The sequence below is a fragment of the Crassostrea angulata genome, chromosome 10 (genome assembly GCF_025612915.1).
Source record: "Crassostrea angulata isolate pt1a10 chromosome 10, ASM2561291v2, whole genome shotgun sequence".
Classification (NCBI taxonomy): domain Eukaryota; kingdom Metazoa; phylum Mollusca; class Bivalvia; order Ostreida; family Ostreidae; genus Magallana; species Magallana angulata.
Window position 1 is genome coordinate 21,451,984 of NC_069120.1, and position 22,194 is coordinate 21,474,177.

A 22,194-nucleotide genomic window follows, 5' to 3' on the forward strand; every position below is an offset into this window, starting at 1 on the left:
GGCTACAATGATGGTTACTATTCTTGGAAGGGCAGCTTGTGCGCCTAAATTTTTATCGACCAAGCAAATAATCTACGTATGTAAAGTGCCCATTACAAAGATGGCATCAATGTGAAAGTTATTTCTTATAGCTACTTGAAATACAGTTGACTTTGTTTTAGCCAAACAATGCATATGATAGTAGTTTTTAAAGGTTTAAGGAAATTGAATCCGTATATTCATACGCGAACGGGTAATTTCGCGGGATTCAGTCTCGTCAGTTTCTGTATGAATCATAAAAGATTTTTCCAAGAAATAGTGGAGAAAATACCTATTTTGTGTAAATATCACAACAGCCGTGAATAAAATCGCCGGTATCGAATAAACTTCTTGCTTTTATTAGTTCCACAATATAACGCATCTATACATGTCGTTATGTGTTTCTCAATGAATATTTACTATAAAAATTGAACCTCTACTTTGCATAGCTGCAGAACAACAGCTCCATGGAAAAATCGGGAAGACGGACTGTGAAGCTCCAGCTGCATCCATACAAAAAAAATGTAATACTATATTTATTTCGCACAAAACTTGCGCACGCGCGCGGTTTTCGGGACTTTTTAAATTATTTAGGAATATGTTCTTTAAAAAAATGTAATACCATAAAAATCATTCCCCGTGGAGTTACACTTCTGCGGCTATATTATTTTTTTCAAATCTCTCTGACTTGCGATTATCTAGGTAGAAATGAACCACACTTACAGATATCACCAAAAAAAACCCATGACATTTCATTGTGAACATTGAACCCTAAGTTGTGGCCCTATCTAATAACCGGTGGTTATACCGTTAATTAAATAAAAATCATGTATGGCCATTTCTTTCTGGATAAAGATTTTTTACGGCCTATTATTCTTCTTCCATCAATGTCTCATCCATCACCAACCACCATTGATGTACATGTACATTATTGGTGTAATTACACCAAAGTTGTCTAGTACAAATTAGCCATGCGGTTTTCGAAAAGAGGATGCAAATGGTTTGATAAGATCTCTAAATATTTTGGCTCAGGTGAGCTACAAATACGTGATCATGTCAGAAAAGGAATGTTTTTCATGTTGTGAACACTGTCGGATAATTATGCCTGTGCCAAGGTGTCATATTTTGCACCCGCTTAAGATTAAGATGCAGTTTCGGAAAAATCCATGTATACCAAATGATTGACCTACAGCGTGTTTAACTACTTTTTATTGTTTAAAGTGTCTCACCTGACAGGTTAGATACATGTATTTATCTTTAAAAATTAATTTTCTAAATGAAAATGATAATTCCCATTGAAAAATAAATTTCCTAAAGGAAATATTGAAAATCCTGTAGGTTTATCTATAAATCCTACATGAATTATATTTCCTAAAGGAGAAAAGTAGTTCCTACATGACTTCGATTCAGACAGGTATTTTTCTTGTAGAAAACTAAGGTCTTGTTAAAATCCTATCGGAATTTAAATTTCTATAAGAAAGTCCTTTTATTCCTGTAGGATATTCAAAATATCCTATAAGAAAATTGTTTTTCCTATTGGGAAAATTACTTTCCTTTAGGAATTCATTTTAAAGGTCAATATCTCACCTGACAGGTGAGATACATCAATAACAAAACTAGTTATAATTTTTTTATGAAATGGTCCATTTATTTTTTCATACATGCATATTGGCACTGGCATAATTACTGGCACAATGTTTGTAATTATGTTGTAGTTTTTCATGACACAAGGATCCAACGTGTATAGTCACGTCATTACGTTAATTGTACAATAACATGTTCATATGATATATTTGTAAATGAACACAATGTCTTATCATGAACGTACATGTAGGTACCTTATTACAGAATGCCTAATGTCAACGTCAAGCTTATCTGAATCACAATTTTCAGATGATTGAAAGGAAATGATCCATTATTATTCAAAATGCTATGCATCTTGAGTGATTATTGAAATTTTCGAACTTTGGTCTTGAGAAATAATGGAACTGGTTTCGTATCAAAGCCACTGCGTGGGTGTTTTTATGCTTTCATGATGTTTACAAACTTCACGGTCATTTCCTTGAACGTGAAGTGAAGATGTGATGTTAGTTTTCATTTATACATTAAAAAGTACAATAGTTTCTAGATTCCAGTCGGAGAGCGTCAAAACGTCAAGAATTCAGGTCGACATAAACACCTCTGGTTCTCTTGTGGTAATATGTGTTCCCCTTTGTCTATAATGCTTTGCCTTAAGGTTATCGAAGCACTTGTAGTGCACAGATAATTTCAGATTTGCCAATGACTGACATACTGCAGAATCGGACAATTCTCTGATAACTATTCTACAGTGTATGCGGGGGAAAGACCGAGAATTAAAGCTGCTTAGATTAACTTCAATAAATATCACCCACTTCTAGCGTTACATTAGAGAGATGAGGCATAAATCGTTGTTACATCTCCAATACGAATGAAAAGGCTCAATAAGGAAACGCTGTGTGCAGTATTCTAGGTGGACATGGAATATCTGCGTTAGCTTTGAACAAAAGGTTAATATAATCCCTCATTACTTAGCCAATAAAATTTCATGCAATAGATCATTGACAAGATATACCTTTAATCTTTTGTATTTTTAGAAATTTTCCGAACATTAGAGAAATAACGTTAAATCACGGTTCGCAATCAAACCTGTCTTCTTCATGTTAGCTTCCACTCTACACCCGATATGAACTTTTCTCACGAAAGCTGCATCCTACACAAGGGGAGTTAATCATGACAATAAAAATGCTGTTCGATATAGTATCGATAATGTTATTCTACCTAATAGTATCCAATTAACCAATAAATTTCCCATGCCTAACTGCAATTAAGAAACGATTGAATCATTCCATCCCCCTTATCACAGCTGCAAAAACTAACGAAAACAGGGGGCGGGGTTTAAATGATTTACCTACACGGATATGAAGAGCATATTTCAGAATTTCAGAAATAGATGCGATAAAATATAGTTCAGATTATTTTTAACCATAAATTCAAAGCAAAATTAAAAGCGTAATACTATTTTGAGAGTGAGGACAATCAAAACACCCAGAATCTTATCAACATGTCAAATAATAAGACATTCGTTCTTAAAAAGCCATCATTTATCTTGTTCTCCTAAGCGCTTAGATCTTCACTTCCTCTGTATAAATGCAACTCACACTCGTCAAATGACTCAGAAAGCACGTACAGACATGCTTAAAAGTCATAAATCTAGCCAAAAAAACTCTTTCACAAAATTTTTTGTACTAGAAATTTTGATTAATCATTTCACTGATTTTCCTTCTTTTTTTCTTCAAACAAATTAGACCACACGATAACTCGACATCATGATCATAGAAAGTGTGGTGATGAAGTGACGACCTCCATGACCACGTGATATTTTGTCGTCTGCGCTTCCAGACAACAAATAACCGCTGATGACAGTTTGGCTGTTTTTCTTCCAAGTTTTCAAATGTCGCATGAAGGAAAAAATTTGATTATGTGTTTTGTTGCATAAAAAACAAAAAAATTCTGTCATTTCAATTTTTTTCATGACTGAAGTAGCGACCTGACGTATCAAACAACTCGACATGGAATGTAAGCGATTTACTACAGTGCAACCTTGAAGCAATACTCATTATTATGGCATATTTCATAGCATTACGCGCATTGTCATCGTCGCAACCAAAGCAACTTCCAACTGAAAGACATTATGACAAATATTTTATTTAAGTTTCCTTTCGAAGTAGCTTAAGTCCCTAAATGTAAAAATATCCGATTCGGCATTTCTTAAGGCAGAGAAAAACAAGAACAATTTTATATACATACATACATTACATTTTAATGCAGATTAAAAAAAATAACATACGCCAGAAACATTTTTACACGCTCTCCATTCAGACAATGAAACCTGAAAAATAAATAATACTGTGAATTAGCATTCCTTGAAATGCACATTGCATACATGTACAAAAAGCCAGACATGTTTTACTAACCATGCGCGGATCCAGAATTTTTTAAGAAGTTTTAATTTTTCCGGGGGGGGGGGGGGGGTCGTACAAACCCCTCTAGATCCGCACATGCTGACAATTCACTTGATTTCTATATTATTACATATACGAGGGAAAAGTGTCTCATGCACCATTACCTGATTACCTTTGTTATTTGACGTCTTTGAAACTTTTGAATTTAGCAACTGGAGATCTGGCCATTACTTTGTTGATCACGGGTGGTGGGTATCTTATGCGATCTCCTTCCGTTTTGTTTTGATCTATATCGAACTTCGTAGTCTTTTTAACCCTCTCCCTTTCCTACAGAACACAATGAAAAAAGATTATCTTTGCAAGTTAATTGCAAACACATCGGAGTCTATCAAGGTTACTACATTTGCATCATTTTGGATAAGTTTAAAAATCATACGTGCACGATTTTTAAAAAAGGAAAGTACGACTCCCTTCCCCCTTTCAATGGTGAATGAATTGAATTGAACATATTGGTTGATCAAATATGTCTAAAAGATGGGACACAAGTTCTAATGACATAGACTGTCCTCTCTAATTAAATTAATGATTGATATAATAACTAATAATAAGAACATGAACCACAAGCAAGTTTAAATACAAATCATGATTCTGTGCAGCTTGTCAAAAAATAGTTCAATGTGGGAAATTTGTGGTAAACTGCTTAACATGTAAAACGCCAAATTGCAAAAATACTTACTATTGCTCTTTCCATGCAGGAATTGTAACTCAGGATCTCAGCAACACAAGTTTTGTCGTCAAATGCTGCTTTCTTTAGACATGACAACATGTTCTGCATTGCTTCATTGCAATGACCCTCTACAAAAAAAGAAAGATAACTCTTCAAGTTTGTTTTCACTCTCCGGTGCTTCAATATGGAAGAAAATGCATAATTGCATCTTTAGGTTGCAGTTGTTCATTTTCCGTAGGTGGCTAATCATTTGTGACAGTTTTTTATTTATTTACTTTTTTTTTGTTTCTCCACCATCAAAGAATCAATTACAATTCTGAATTTTGAATGTTTTGGAATGTGAACATGGTGAACAACACGTGAAATGAAATAATTAATTTGTTCTTCAGACAAAATCAATAAATCTGATGAGGTTATAATCAGCAAGAATACTGCCACTTATATAAATAATCAATTTAAAAGATTTTAAAACACAATGCGATACATATACATGTACAGCACTTAGGACTAAATTCTGTCATATTTATTTCAGTACAGAATTTTACATGATTTATGCATATTTTCCCTTCAGTTGAACTTGAAAAATCAGTATTCTTGACCAGAGACATAAATAAATGTTATTGAAGTCTCTGTTCTTGACAATTATCCTAATCTAGGTAGCAGAATATGATAATAATAGGATTTAATAACCTCAACCAAGGACCATGCATATGAGCAACCTTTATACACAAAATCAGCTTCTAACAAGCTCTCTGAAACCACCAGTGTATATTCTTCATAATGGTGGTCATTTTTACAAATTAGTGCCCCATTTTATTCATCTGACAGAATATTTTATTCTTCCCGGTTTATTGCTGCCAACTCAATTTCAAAAGTCATACCGGGGTAGTCACCTTAGCAATCATGTCATTTCATTCTGTAATTAAGTCACAACTGAGCCAGACCTATAGCTTTATGAGGAATTTATCATATGACTTTTGTGGACTAACGAAGCTGAAGGCTAGCATGAATAAAGAAGGAGTAAGACTGCAAGATATTCATGCAGACTTATTTATTTTCTTCACATGACAATGAAAAGGGTATAAATAAACCATAGCATCAGTCTGTCTGCAGCTATTGTGGATTGTGTAATAGGTGATGAAAATATTAAAGTGGTGCGATCAGCACTGGAAGAGGAGCTTTAAGGATACATGCCCATCATAGATAATTTAAACATTAGGAGGGTTGTCCTGTTTATTTGATACTTTAAAGGGGTATGGTCCCATTTTGAGCTGAACATTATAAAGTTTAAGTTGTTTTTCCATTTTCGATGTTTACAATACTTAGTTAAGGCCTTATACTGTAAATTCCTTATTTTACGTGAATACTTAATTCCACAATTACGCTGTTTTGTATCAAATCACGAGAATATAAAATTGGGATCACCAATTTTTTGTTATAATTTCCTATAGCTCAAACTGTCTAAAAAATAAAAGTGAGATTTTAAAAACCGCGAGGGTTGCATCTTGCGATTTTACACAGAAATTAATTCCTTGCGTTTAATTAGGAATCTACAGTATACAGGCTTTTTTTTTTTACACAGTATTTTTCTTTTACCTTCTATGCTTGCAAACGGTTTTGTCCCATCTTGAATTCACCAAGACACAGTAAGCGATAGATACTCATTGTAATTAACACAATATTAATAAATAAGTTGTTTAGAATTCCCCTAGTCTGACACGGAGAGTGAAAGGAGCAAAAATTAAACAAGTGAATGTTTCCCTACATACAGTATTTCTTATGATTAGGCAAAATTTTAAGCAGAATACAGAGCTTGTTATTTGTTATATTATTGTTATATTATATTATTATGATTGTAAACAAGACTTGTTCCTTGTTCTTGTTTACATATATACTGGTAAACACGGTAAAAGCTTCATACAACTTTAATTTTTCTGTTTCCAAGTTTATCATGAGCACAATTACACATTTCTTCTCATGTTTTTAAATAATCATGGTATATTTTCCATTCAGTAATTTATATATTATGAACAATAGCAAAGCATGGGTCCAACCTAACACCAAAGCAGACCCCAAATAAAACCCAGGTTTACTTTTGGGGTTTACTCTGGGTCTGCTTTTAAAATATTTGCATCCACTTGGGGTTTATTTCAGGTTTCCTCTTGATTTGCTTTGGGTTTACTCGGGGTTTGCTTTAGGGGTCAAAGGACTATATATGGTTTGAGCCAAAAATGTCCCCCTTTAATGAACATCGTCAGTTTACTGTATTTGTTTTATTTGTACCGATATACATTTAAAGTTTCTACATGATTTTTATTTAGATTTAAGTGTCCACATTTTAAAAATATGACATCATAAAGTTAAACTCTTCCCGCCGTTTTTACATACCGGTATTTAGCATAAAACGGCTTATTTTAAAGTAGTTTTTCTTCAAGAAAACATTGAGTGATTGCTTGAACAAACAAAATATTTTCACCAAAGATGTATCTCTCCAGTACTTATAAATGACAAAAAAGTTTGTTCTTGTTAAAAGAGTCGCTCTATATTTCTCATTCGAAAAAAGATACGAAAAATACCAATTTTTGTTTGATTTTGATTGAAGTTTAAAAATAGCATCACTTCTGACGTCATACACTGCCAGTGAGTGCATATAAATAAAATAAAAAGATGAAAAATATATTTTATGTCAACTCTTCTAAAAAATAACACAACAAATTACAGTAAATAAATGTACCTGAAACACTTCCAAAAGTGACGAATATGGGGGCCAAATTTGACTAATATCATATATAGTTCTATACGCACTGAAGTGTGAAGCAGTCCCATCTTTCATCTAACCATTTTAACATCTGTAATTCCTGCCCCTTGTTTATTCCAAATACACATGTAGTGTCTCCTTTTAGGGATCTACTTCTGATCAGGGGTTTACTCTGTGTTCACTCTTGATTTACTCTTGGTTTACTTGAGATTATCTCTGGGTCTGCTTTATTAAACTCAGAGTAAACTCCAAGCAGACCCTGAAAGTAAATACAGGGTTTAGTTTGGGGAATACTTTTTGTCAGTTTCAGTCTAATCAGTCCTGTATATGCTGCAATCCAAATGCAGTTAATATTGAACTGAATTAACAACATTTGTCATTGACCTTGCTATGGATTTGTGTTATCTGACCTGAATTTGGCAGCACCACAACAATCCCCAGGATGACAATCATGTTCATAATCTTGTGTATTCTTGTTCTTGCAATTTTTTGATTAACCATGTTAACTTAACAGCTGAAAATTAAGATATCAGGCCATACACATCCTTTTCCCAATGGTATAACATAGTTATATAAAAGGTTTATTTGGCCAAAAGTTTTTGTTCATACAAAACCCTGAAAATGACCTCGCATGAATCGCTTGGTTTTGTTCATAAAGACTGCATGATACTCAAAATTAGCTTGAATTTTCTCGCTCTACAGAGAGTGAATATTTAAATCAAAATAAACTACCAAAAGTGTTAATGGCAGTCAAATGTGATTGATCAGTTAAGATAAAAAACATACGTTATGGCAATAAAACATAAATGCATTGATTAGCTATCGGTATATTATAATGATAACCTAAGGTTAAACTTACCAAAGTCAGTGATATTCTTGACTCCAATTTTATTGCGAAGAACAGGAACGCCCGCAATTCTTGCCTTTGGGGCTCTAGGTAGTTGCCCTCTTTTCTGAAAACTTGATGGTCTTCTAAATAAAATGTGTGTTAGAGTCGGCATGATTTCTACCAATAAATATTTATTATTATAAAATCCAACGCATTGAATGATAACGGATATGCTATTTGGTCGCTAAAATATGGAGCAAATCTGCGGGATTGAGAATCCCGGTTTTGGAGCCAGCACACGTGTTTAATTTCCCAGTTTTCGAGCCAGTCGACGATGTGTTTCATTCAATTCAATTAAGAGCTTCAATTTCCCAGTTTTCGAGCCAACCCATGCGACCCATTAGCCTTCATGGCTAATATATTAATTATTATATAGATGACACTTACAAGTACTGATTAAATATACACCGTATTTTTTTAAATTTGGGTCTTTCACTCATATGGAAAAAGTTTTTCCATGGCCATTAAAGCTCATTCTTAATTTTGGGGAAATTTTTAAATATTGAACAATTAACTGATATTTATAAACTCGATGCTGAACTCGGGATCTTATGGTATACTTTGATGTACTACCAATGTTGACGATGGGTTGAAATCAACATGATGTTGCGACGTACTGCAATAAAAATAAAAGGCGCGGGGTGTTGAATACCCTTGAATTTTATGTGGGAATAAATATAGGAATTTTTGTTTTCTGGTTGCTTCTATCATGTGGGAAAGAATCCAATATAATGCAATCAGTCTGATTCTTTTTAATGTGGACTTTACCCCTAGCCAGTCCAGAACATTGTCGTCATAAATTGTCAGTTTTACGTCGAATAAAAAAAATTTACGCGTCTACGAAACAAAACACTTATTTGCAGGATGATAACTCTTTATGATTCATTTAGAAACTTGTCGTTTTGCGTCTTAATGCCGATAAAATCTGTATATAGTTTCATTTATTAGATTTATAAAGGTAATGTCCGTTTATGTACGCAAAATCGATATTAATTTATATAACTACCCTTGTTATATGTGTACCTTTTCATACATGTATTTACACAATTAAATGCAATGTTGAAAGACCCTTAAAACCTTTTCTTTAACAAAATACAAATTTAATACCATCACCTGTTTTTTGCGCCTAGTGAGTGAACGACATTTTCTACACATTACATGTAAATGTGGCCTGCAGATAAACCATTTTCCCCCTATCCATGACAGAATGTTTATCATTTTCTGTCTGCGTCCACTTTGTGTATTGTAAATATAATTGGTTATTAATATTTGATACATGTTACTTATATTTCTCCTTATGAGATGCAATGTGTACATGTATCTTTCATATATAAGCATCATTTAATTGATACCACCACATTAATAATCTACAATTTACTGTTTTACAAATAACATATAAAAAGTATATCACTGGAAGAAATATTTGATATGATGGTTTCAAATTCAGTTTTGATAAACTTATTCATCTACTAAATAAAGAAGGGGGTGGGGGGGGCAAGATGTGTAAAATGTCTACATTTGTATATTAGAATGGAAACGATACTGAAAAATAAAAAATGTCAACAAATCGGAAAATTCTTTTTATAAAAAATCGTACCAAACAATGTATATTTATACACTGTAGATTTGCAACCTTTATAGAGGTTCAATACTTGGAATACATTGATATAAACTTAATATATGAACTGATGCTGTTATGCATACCAAAATCTTCAAATAATGTCATTGTTTAAAACTGTTTTTTTTTCTTTTATAGAAAGGGTCGTGCTCAATTTTTTTTTGTCAACGTTTAACGTCTGATGGAAAACAAACCATTTTCAATCAACAAATTATCATTTTGTATCTCAATATTTGAACGTTTTAGAAAAAGTAATGCAAGTCTGTAAATTCGTGGCCCAAATCGCATATAATATTTAGATAAACCACTTTGATGTCAGTGGTTTCAGCGCAAGATATTGACTTTATAGAACAAGGCATCATAGAATTAGGGTTCGATGTCACCAAAACTAAAAGCAATTAAATTTTTAAAATTTTCTTTATGTTAAATAAGATATTTTAAATGATTTTAGTGTGAAATTGTTTCTCTGCAAAATTGTTTTATATCATTTTCAGTAATAAAAAGAGTTTTATTGTAAAACAGGAGGTCCATAGGTCATATCGCCCACCTGAACAGCAGTTCTTGTATCATTTTATTTCAAAAATAATTAAAATATGAAACTCTTTAAAAACATATTTCTTTTAAGTTGACAAATCATTAAACAATATATAAAAAGGAATCTATCTTGGAGCACCATTATTGGCCCCAGATTGTCGGTATTAACAATTTAAAATCTACACTATTTGAAGATGCTTGTATAGTAATATTGCAAATTTTAGCACAGTGGTTCTTGAGAAGAAGATTTTTAAACATTTTCATTATGTATTTCTATGTTAAACTTTGAACCCAACTTGGGGCCTTAGTTTTGGTTTGGAGATCACGATTTGAACAATTTAGAATATATAATATTTATTACGGGCCGCCAGGAGGCGGTCCATTATTTGATACACATTTAAATATCGTAACTGCGTTTCTGCGGGACAGTTTTTTTAAATGAATTAATATTATGCTTATTTTTATCAATTAAAAGTAAATTTGCACGTAAAAATATGTTTTATATCTTTTAAAAATATTACATATTTTTTGTTTTACTCGTAAATGAAAATGTTGTCATAGACTGTCGTGTTAGACGCGTTAATATATTCGGAAAATTTCGGAGTTGTTCATTGTATCGGTATACGAGACATACTAAAGACCTGAAATACTGAATGACATGAAATTTTATATAAATGATGTATTTGAATTTCTATGTGCTGTGTCAAATAAAATGACTTTGTGTGTGAATTTATTATATTGTCATGTACTTTGTGGTAGAACATTATCATGAAATGACATTCATATCAATTATTTACTCAAAAATATGAAAGAACTGAAAGTTTGAATGTACCTGAAAATTCGAACTAACCTGATTTATTTTTAATTCTTTTGAAATAACCATGATTATTTTCATAAACTGTAGTGTAGATAAAATTTATTATTTCCATTTAGGAAAAAAATTATCCGGCTTATTTTTTACCTTTAAAGTTGAACAGATTCTACCGGATGAGCATGATCTTACATGTATCTTTATCTTAATCCATTTCTATTCTATTATGTGGTCCCTTGAAATTTTATAAACTAATGCATTAAGTTTTAATTCAATACAATCCACTAAAAAATTAAGATGGTTTGAAATGAATAATTTCCAAGAGAATAATAATGAATTGAACTTTGTATTAAAATATTGTACAAATCAATGTGTTCTCCATTACTTCATACTATAGCAATGCTCATACAACTACCGTTAGAAATGCTTACAGTAACGAACTCTATTCTCTTAAATAATAGTAAATAATAGTAAAATGTTAAACTTCAAAACGTGTTGCTGAAAATATAGTAATTAAAATCAAAATCTACCATTAAAATTAGTATTACCAACTCGTTATTTTCTTCTTCGTTCTGTGTTTTTATGTTAACAACCAATGATGATTCAAACAATAATTACATGTATATTTTTGCGGCCCGTTTGACGCTTGCATCAATATGATTTCTTGTACAAACTTTGATGTAAATATTATAGCATTGAATGATTTATTTTTGACGTCGTCGTGTCAATAACTGCCGTCAGGTGAGCAGACAAATTGAATAACGCGCGTTAGCGCGTTATGGTAATTTGTCTGCTCACCTGACGGCAGTTATTGACACGACGACGTCAAAAATAAATCATTTAATGCTTATATTTACATTCCCTTACTGAAGAAATCAATTGTTTACTTAAATAAATCGATATAAAGTGCAGATCACGGAGGGAGTGAATAAGTAACAGCAAGAACAGCTGTTTTGTAAAACCGGTTTAAACTGGTTTTCACATAGACTGTTGAGATGAGATCGACGAGCATGAAAATATAATCCATGATAAATAACTCTTGAAATGTTGCTTTTAACAATAAAGTCCACTTTTTGTTTAATAATTATAAAACATGGTGTTTTGACAACGTTCATGAAATACATTTTTTAACCGATAACATAGAAATCACGGTTTAAGAACTATTTATGTATATTACTCGTAAATTCATACGCAGTGAATAGGTGTTGCATTTAGAGGCATTTAAACATCACGGAATTTAATGGAAAAACACAGTAGAATGTAAATATTGGCTTTTATAGTGCAGTAGTTCTTGAGAAGTTTTTGTAAACTTTTAAAAAAGACCTACACTTACGCTTAGAAAAGCTAGCTAAAAACTAAATCTAGATTTGCATTTTACGATCAAATCAATTGGCAATTGCGCCATCTTATTTCTTCATCTTCTTTTTACATGTAAAGACGCATTTCCTTTTTTAAAAAAATCGTTAAGATTAATGATATTTTTTTTAATACACATCACACGTCGCAAAACGTATTAACCGAGGAGAACATTAAATAGTGTTACATTGTTTTCTTCCATTGCAGCCTGATTACCGCCAGTGATCATGATTTGCTTTGAATTTCGCTGAATCTCATTACCCTTTTCTCTCGGTCCAACATACACTTTGGCTTATTGCTGTAATCCGGGGTACTCTACTGCTGATTAATCTTTTAATAAGGCGAGCCAGCTTATCTTAACATCTAATAGACTGTCTCCATTTGTGAAAGGCTATCATTATATCGCTCATAACGTAGTTCATTAAACTGTACATCTTCGCCCACGGAGTATTTTCTCCCGTATTTATTCAGACATTAATACAGATACCGACAGAACTAAATCATGAGCTAATATGATAGAACAAATTGTCTGCGATTAAAGGGGCATGGTCACGATTTTGGTCAAATTCTATTTTTCTGTTTTTATTATTTACAATGCATTAGGAATATAATGCATTTCTAATGATCAAATGAAAATTGAGAGTCGGTCGTTGAGTTATCAGCAAGATATAGGGCTCACAGTCCTTTGTCATGTAAACAAGGCTCGTGCCCCGTTTTTTGTTTACAGAGGTTCAATATACCATTTTTTTAAAAATCAAGCTGATTTGTTGATCTTCTTATTAATTTTAACCATAGATAAACAGTTCCTAATTCATTTTAGGTCTAATACTGGAATTTTCACTTCAACATTCAAAATATAAACAAAAGCTTTGTTTACATAGCAAAGAAGTGTGAGCTCTGTCACTTGCTTACAACTCAACAAATGACACTAAAATTTTGGTTGTCTATTAAATGTGCCTTACTGAAGCATTGTAAACATTAAAATCGGAAAAATATTTTTTGACCAAAATCGTGACCATGCCCCTTTTAATATAAATGCGCATGCCTTGTACTTTCCAAAAAAGTACACCCAAAAGCATTATTTAGCAATGTTTATTTAAACAATAAAATGCTTTCTTTGGTGATTCATGCTGGATATGAAGGTGGCGATATTGCAGAATAAATACATAACCCGCAGAATTGAAATTGTTTTTATTCACACCTTCAGTGTTTTTGTCTTTGATAACACTCGAATTGGTTTTATTTTGTATTGTACACTCCAATAAATTCAAACGTCGTATTATTGGGGCGCAAGTGGGGTTTGCATAACGAAAAGAAATGAAAATCACATCAATATGTCAATATTCTAGCATCTTATCGCTTAGTTGCTAAAAATTCTATCAATATAAGTAATGAGGAATCATTCTTTGAATATTATGAGGTGATAATTTCGATCGGAGTGTGATCAACTCTATCATAAAGCCGTTCCTTTTTCCTTAAATAGATTCGTACATACATATGGAGATACTTTAATGTACTCATGGAAAATACTAGGGTTGTTTGGAAATTATTGAGACAACACAGATATTTAACAAATCATTGAGCAAAGTGTTTACGACGGTACACAAACAAGTCGATAATTGGGGTACAAAGGATGTTGCGATGAGTTTGTGGTTGCTCTGGGTCAATGGATGTAGGCAAGTTTGTTAGCTTACCAGAAATGAACGAATGATGTCATAAACTGTTCACGTTAATAAAACGTAATCTGGTTTACTTTCTGGTGAAATTTGAAGGATTTATCTTTTTTCCATGGGAGTAAGAATAATGTCTCAAAAATTTCCAAACAACCCTCGTAATTACAACTACCGAGTGTAATTCCTGCTATTTCTCACGGAAACTTATAGTTAATTCCTAGCTCTACAGAAAGAGCTAGACTGGAATCTACACGCCCGCTTATCGATTGGTCAAATTCTACAGCAGCTGAACCTGACAAGAATATGACAGGACTGAAATCTACACGCCCCGTTTATCGATTGCATGGTCGAAACCTATGCGACCTAAGAAAAATCACGGACTGCACGAAATAATTATGATGGTGTCATACTCAACGTCTCACAGCTAGAAGACGATGTAGACTGATATACCTTAACATAATTTTGTGAATTTGACTTACTTAAATTTATTAATTAGTTAAAAGAAAGATGTAAATATAAAAAATAATATACTTTCTTTGATGATTCATGCGGGTTATAAAGGTAGCGATCATTGCAGAAAATATTTACAAAACCCGCTAATATGGGTCATGTATTTTTTTCTGCAATATCTTACTCTCACACCCCACTATCTCATATCAGATCCCATTTTCACACCCCACTTTCTTACCTCACCCATAATCACTACCCACTTTCACATCTCACAAACCTCATTCCCACACCTCACTCCCCACTTTTCACACCCATCTCTCAATCCCCTCTCTAACCTCCTTCATTCACCTCACGTTCACAGTAAACTCTCACAATTCACTCTCTCACCTCACTCTCACATTTCAACTCACTCTCTGACCTTACTCTCACTTCTCACTTTAACACCCCACTTTTTTACCCTACTCTTACACTTCACTCTCTCACCTTACTCTTACACCTTCATAACTCGCATGAATCACCAAAGAAAGCATTTTATTGTTTAAATAAAGGGATACAACAATTTTGTATCATTTTGAATTAGTTTAATATGTATTTAAGGCTTAAGGATCATTCTTTGAATTTTTATGCTAAAAATTAGTGCCAGTTTTAGATCTTGGCGCCATTTACTATGATATAATATTGGAAAGAGAGGAAATATTGAATGAAATTCTTTCTCGACTAAAATATGTCCATGTATATTTTTTAAATTCATAAATTTCTGCGTCGAGGTTATTTATCATGTTCATCAATACTTTACCAAGAAACAACAAAAACAAGAACTAGTTTGCCAATTGATAATACAGTGTAATGGTTGCTAACCTTGCAAATGAATGGAAAAAAAACTACGCCAGAGAAACATTTGCTATGTGTACTTCAAAACCCCTTTTGAAAAGATGAAGGTTTTGTTATACATTTGAGCATCATTTAGATTTGTTCGGAGTACCAATTCTCAATGCCGATCTAATGCCTCTAAGCAATGTGGCATCATTCCCATTATTTGCTTTTTAATTGAACTTGTGTAAGAGAGGCGATAACTTTCATATCTAAACGTATATAAAGAGTACAATTCCAGTGAAGCTTCAAAATCATTAATATTTTAACTCAAGGCACACCTTTGAATTTCAAGGTTCATTTATGTTCTGTTCAAAGAGAAAAATGCAGATCGCTGACAAATACACAAACGTTCGCAGGTTGAACTTGTAAAACGACTCTAAAAGGGGACGGGAAATAGTCAGTTTAATATCCTGCTGATGAATCGTAAAGTAATTTAGGGAAGCTAAGCTTCTCTGGACTTAGTGAAATACGAGTGTTTTGTGTATCCTTTTACTAGTAATTATAATCCTTTGGCCACACCATACCAGCAACTGTTTCTCTTTATTAGAATTAGCAAGTTCATCCTGTCAGCGAATCATACATGTATAACTTATCAGGAAAGTTGATTGACAAGACCATCCATAGCAACAATGAAATACATGTGTAATCATTTTTTATTAAACTATGAACAGTGCACTACATGTACGAATTTATTTGCCATTAGCATCGGAATCATATTTAAAGCGGACATGGACAGACGATTAGGGAACCTTATCGTCGCAAAGTCGGCCGAGAAAAATAAATCAAACACCGAACAGCAATCTATTTTTGACAATAACTGTCAGTTCTAAAGAAAATAAACGAAAAAAATTAACAATACTGAAAGATAGTTTATAAATCAACATATAAGTACATGAAGGTGTCTACTAGGGACGGTTTTACGATACAATACAATACAATACAATAATATTTGTAACAATATAATCATAGATATACATGTACATAGCTGGATCGTCTAATATCTTGTTGCGACAAATTCATAATTTGAAGGCGATGTTTTTGGATTAACAGTTGAATATTGTAATAAAACTGTATAATATAACAATCTAAAAAAATGTAAGTTGAGATGTGCGAGAAATAAATCCATTGTTGAAATTGGGGAGGAAATATTTAAGTTAATCGTCAAATATGACGTGATCATAAATAGAATTCCTAATGAAATCAAAGCACCACGAAATACAACACATGATAAATGTAGCACTGTTTACAGAATTATAATACATGTATACGGTACAGTAATTTTATACAATATAATACATGTTATATGGAACTGACTCAACGTGACATTTATACACTTAATCGGTTTAGGCTACAACTTACAACGTACATACAATTTTTGTTAAATACAGTGCGACAAAAGATTTTTCATCAAAGGATCAATTGTATATAACAAAAGACTTGACTTATGGGCCCGGTCATTCGTGCATATCAAACCGTATGATTATCTTACAGGTTTTTTGAGTAAAACGTAACTGTCGCGTACGTTTCAGATATCGCAAGAAAACCGTAGTGATTGTTAATGTTGTGTTTGTCCAACAGCTATCGTGTTTGCTTAAGAGAAGCGTACGTCCTTACAAATTCGTAAAATGCACTTTCGTGTCTCGCAAGATTAACATAAATCCGCCCGCAGACCACCCGCAGAAGCACGTACACGTACGCTCAAATCTGCGTTTTCATAACTAAAATATATTCAGGTTGATTCAGATTGTCTGTTTTTAGCAAAATGACCAAGCTCTGTTCAATCAGACCGTTTGTATACATGTACATGTGTTTTTTATGCACTTAATCTTTCGTACCATATTTGTTGCACGATTTACCGACAGTTGAAACTTTTTCGAAAACTTTCTTACAAATCATCACCAGAAGCACAGAATGGAGTTAATAAATAAATTTAATTGAACTTAATTGCTCATCCTATGTTTTATGAAACCGTCATGTTGCATTTATAATTAGAACCATTGTAACAAGTCCTTGGACTTTCAGTAGGATGTAAATATCTATTTCTTGCGTCAAAACAAGTTAAAATGACGCTGGTTTCAAGCGAAATATACACCGATTGCGTAACCTTCGCTCAAAAGCCAGACAAATCTTGTTGATTTCAAAGAGCCATTACTGAGTGGCCAGCAATGAAATAGACAGGCCTACATCACATTGCCGATTGACACAACTACCCAAAATCCAAGCTCTTGTTAAAATGGTTCTAAATGTGAGTGTCAATTTATCTGTGCGTGAAATTCTACAACAACCTTGATATGTTTAATAAGATTCAGTATTGTTTCCTAATTGAAAAAAAAAAATAGCGGATCCGAGTTTTGTTCTATAATTCTGACGTTCATTTAAAAAAAAATTGAATGTCGGTAAATTATGCAACTAAAACCTCAGATTCAATTAAATTGAATTTAAACCATTCGTCGTTTGAGTTACCCCTAATGTATCCGTGGCCACGGTGACCTCTGAGTAATTTGAATGCGCCTTATAGTCCCGATTCGACCTAGTGTATGTTGACTCGCTTTTGAAAGTTGTCTGAGGAGGGGCCTTATTAAATTTCTTTTTCAACAAAATCCAGACCTTTTTGTTGCATATATACGAAAAGAAAAGAAAAGCACCTTGAGACCCATTTAGAAACGTTACCAGAAAGCTGAAAAGAGACATTTCGAAAAACCCGTCTACCACCATAAAAAGCCAAGAAATTCCAGTCAACAAAAACAGCTTGAGGAATATAGAAAAATCGTCCCTGTCCTGTGAACTTTGAACCTTTGGTGTATTTCGGATAAAGTGAAAGGTTATAGAAAACAAAATTATGTTAAATAATATCTGCAGAGCTATTGGGGCTATAAAAGTTAGAAGTAAAGCTAAAGAACTAACGAGAAAACACTTGTTCCCCCCATATCCAAAGTTATTACCCTCCACGTGTATTTGTTCATGACTGAAATAGATGTTAATAACAACTGGTAGAATTGGTAAAACATATGACATGCAACAGTAACGGCAAATAAGCTTCCATTCGTTCGACCTATCGCCTTGGACCAGTGAACTTCCGACGAACAACTTAAACATATGGAAACAGCACACGTTTGTACAAACAAAGACCGAGATCCAGAAATAATGGGTGAGACTACCAACCAAAACACATCCCAGATTGTTGCTGATATAAGAACGAACTAAAAACAGTAACTGGGCAAAGAGCAGAGAAAACGAGAAACACATGATGTTTTTGCCAGGAACTGTACGCAAAACCGGTAATGTACAGTAAGTTACGAAAGTTATCAAGGAACATAGCAAGGACAAAATGGTAACAACCAACGTTACGATAGTTAGAACTGTCTGCAAGGCCGTGGTTGTTTCTGATGAAATGAAGATGTATGAATCTGCACATATTTGAATCGTGCCGTCGTTATTTTCAACGAATTCATTGACGAAGAAGTTCCGTTCTATTTCGGGTAAGAATACCTCTAAGCGATTATTACCAAATTCATATTCACTTGAATCTAGCTCTATTTGGGAACATACCAATAGTTTGTTAACGTCAAAAGTGTGAAAACTTTCATAAGAGACACTTTCTACGATCTGGTATTTATGGACTACACACTCCTTTTGTGAATTAGTCATTCTTTTTCGAAGTGGTAAATACCAGGCTTCTACACTTTCTTCGAATTGAATACTGTTACCTCCAATTTGGGTTTGCCATTCTGTAAAATTTAACAATTTGTTTTCTATTTCCGTCCTATTTAATTTCTCTTTTTCGTCAAATCTACGGATTTTAATTTCAATATAAACTAAAGCTTCCGTAGTAGAATTTAAGTCGGGGTTTCTTACGAACTGACAAGGTTTACGCACGTAGAAATGCGTCTGCAGGCTGTCCATCAGCAACATTGTATTGTCTAGTCGGAGATACTCGATAAAATTATATAGCATATAATATAGTCCGTTAAGACTTACTAATTCGTATGTAATAAGGGCCTTAAACGCTAATGCATACTGGAGTGTTTCGACCTCGTTGATTAAAGGAATACAAACACCATGACGCAAAAACTTTCCAAGTGAACATCTTAATTTTCGGCATTTTTTCTGAAAAGAAAAGAAAGTGTGCATTTAAAATATCACTTTGGTGAAGTCCTCGTTATGAACATTTCTTTAAAAAATAAGTCACGTGAACATCTTACCTTATAAGGGTCATACATTTCCTCCGCATTGCAAAAGTCTGCTCTCACTGCTTTGTCTTGTCTTGGGACTTCTAATATTGAAAATAGCTGTCTATAAGATGTTTTGTAGTCCCCCGCAAGATACATGGACCTGTCTACATCTTCAGGTGGTGCAATATTATTACAAGTTCTACAAAATGCATTCTTAAAGGGGTATTCCATTGGGTCAAGTAAATCAACAGCGCAGCGGAACTTGTAGAAAATGGCTCCGTTCCTTACATTTACTATATCTATTGTCCAGTTACCTGTCACATTGCATTGGGATATCGGTTCCTCCAAAAAATCACTATTGCATAAATCGCAAATGATATTTCGGTACATTGTATTTTTGGACTGTGCCATTATATTCATCGTAGGATTTTCACAAAGAGCAAATGAGTTTTTACTTACAGTTGTGGCTAGCCCGGTAGCGTTGCATCTATTAATCGTTGGTTTAACATTGCATGTGTCGATTTGAAAACTAGTTTTAAAGTTTATAAAACAGTTAATTTGTTCAGCATAGTCAAAAATGGATTTCATCGACTTAAAAAGTTTAGGGAAAAACACCTGTGGACAAACAAACGATACGTTCCACGGTTTCATGTATGCAATGCTGTTATTGATAACATCAGTTTTGTCGCTACACAGAAAACAATATGAATTTTTGTAGACTTTTTTATCCCGTACATTGATAACTGGTATGTGAAGAGTGTCATAATCGTCCGACTCTTCGCAACTAAATTTTACAAATTCATCTTTATATCCTACTGGGCATCTACTAATAAGAAAAACGGGCTGAATAAAAGCGTTTTGGGGGGTTTTCCCCAATGTTGGAAGAATACAGGACCATCTGTGGTGATACGCAGCATCTGGACAACATGACATGGTCAGATAACAGTCTTGCGCACATGAGCAGGTCCTCTTTCCCCTCAATGCCGGGTAGATTTTCTCTAGTTTATGGTCTTCATTGCACCAGTCTTGATAGCCACCAGAACTGAGGTATTCCATATATAAAGACTTCAGATCGATAGGTTTGTCTCCACTAGTTGTGTTTGAAATGTTTCTTAAAAGGATAATCTCTTGCATTTGTATAGGCAAATTGCTAGTAAAGAAGTCGATATTTGCTATATAATCGCCATTTTCGGATTCATAACTTTCAGATAAAATTATGTCTGCATCTGTCAGTGTCAAGCATTCATGGGATTCTCTTTGCATACATTTCTCATTTTTGATATCACTTTTTCCATTTTCGTCTTCATGGGAAAAACTTTCGTTTACTTTCTGTTTCGATGAAAACTGTTCTCTGATCGCAGCATCAATATTGCAAAGGAAGCAGAAAACGTTTTGAAAAGCCCCGTATGGTCTCCAGTAGTTTAGGCAGGCGGTTTCCAAGTCCTCATCTCGTCTGTTCCACAGTCCAGTGACATTACATTTACTAATGACCGTCTCTTTGTTGCAGGATTGCGCCTTGTAATTCAAAGGTGGTTTAAGATTAACAGTGCAACGCCTTTCCTGCATTCCTAACATTAATTCGGAAAAATCCGAAAAAACGCTCGGGTCTATCGATATATTTGGACAGGAAACATCGAATGACCACGGAAGAGTTTGGTTTTCTCCATGACATCCGGCACAAGTTTTACTTGCGTATGATATTCCGGTTTTCATTGATGTAACAGGTATTTGAGTCCAGAAGTTCGTGAAGGTAAAAGAAAATAAACAGGGCTTAGGTTCGCTTACTCCATTCTCCATTGGACAACGTGACAAAACATTGTGAAAAGCATCGCTAACGTTGTTCAAGTCATGAATTTGATGTTTTGTTTGAATACAAGTAGTAAGAGCAATGTCAGGGCAACAGTTTCCAAGTATGAAGCATTCTTTGACACACGAACACGAAGGACAAATTGTTGAAAACTTCTCATCTATCAAGTTCTCAAACATTTCGTCTTTACCGTTATTTTCGGAACAGAGTGTGTTGACTCCGCAAAAGTCTATATACTGTCTGGCAACGTCAGACACGTTTTTGAATTTTCCAATCCAGCAAACCACAGACGTAAATAGACACGCCATGTGAATAAATCTCCAAATTTTCATCATTCTGTAAAAATAATGTTTACTAGTTAATTATTTTACAGGACAGACCTGATGTCTTGTAAAGAATAGAATTTCATTATTCAAACATTTTACATATTGCTTGAATATTTGTAATAAAAGATATTTACATTTCAAAAGGGTTTTTTTACACACCAGAATTAGAATTTCCCTCATAAATATTCAGATTCAGGAA

The 22,194-nt window shown here is 33.5% G+C and overlaps 2 protein-coding genes across 3 annotated transcripts; both read right to left on the minus strand.

The window, feature by feature from the left end:
• Positions 1–3,757: 3,757 nt before the first annotated feature.
• On the minus strand, positions 3,758–8,553 carry LOC128166828 (uncharacterized). Of its 2 annotated transcripts, none has more exons than XM_052832233.1 (4): positions 8,346–8,553; positions 4,738–4,856; positions 4,166–4,328; positions 3,758–3,928 (listed from the first exon to the last, which is right to left on the minus strand). In XM_052832233.1, exons 1-3 carry the CDS (start codon positions 8,485–8,487, stop codon positions 4,179–4,181), a joined length of 411 nt encoding a protein of 136 aa, XP_052688193.1. In that variant the 5' UTR covers positions 8,488–8,553; the 3' UTR covers positions 3,758–3,928; positions 4,166–4,178. The 2 variants fall into 2 exon arrangements, with proteins under 2 accessions (XP_052688193.1, XP_052688194.1); XM_052832234.1 differs by having other exon boundaries at positions 3,762–3,928; positions 4,174–4,328.
• Positions 8,554–16,340: 7,787 nt separating this feature from the next.
• LOC128164801 (uncharacterized) lies at positions 16,341–22,004 on the minus strand. The gene is made up of 2 exons (XM_052828803.1): positions 19,893–22,004; positions 16,341–19,797 (listed from the first exon to the last, which is right to left on the minus strand). Exons 1-2 carry the CDS (start codon positions 22,002–22,004, stop codon positions 18,118–18,120), a joined length of 3,792 nt encoding a protein of 1,263 aa, XP_052684763.1. The 3' UTR covers positions 16,341–18,117.
• Positions 22,005–22,194: the final 190 nt, after the last annotated feature.

Excerpts from the sequence above, each read along its gene's own strand:
- LOC128164801 (XM_052828803.1), bottom strand. The coding sequence starts at position 22,004 with ATGATGAAAATTTGGAGATTTATTCACATGGCGTGTCTATTTACGTCT. Across the intron at positions 19,798-19,892 it reads AAATGTATGACCCTTATAAG|AAAAAATGCCGAAAATTAAG; the intron begins GTAAGATGTTCA and ends TTTTCTTTTCAG.
- LOC128166828 (XM_052832233.1), bottom strand. The coding sequence starts at position 8,487 with ATGCCGACTCTAACACACATTTTATTTAGAAGACCATCAAGTTTTCAG. Across the intron at positions 4,857-8,345 it reads CAAGAATATCACTGACTTTG|AGGGTCATTGCAATGAAGCA; the intron begins GTAAGTTTAACC and ends CTTTTTTTGTAG. Across the intron at positions 4,329-4,737 it reads CCTGCATGGAAAGAGCAATA|GAAAGGGAGAGGGTTAAAAA; the intron begins GTAAGTATTTTT and ends TGTGTTCTGTAG.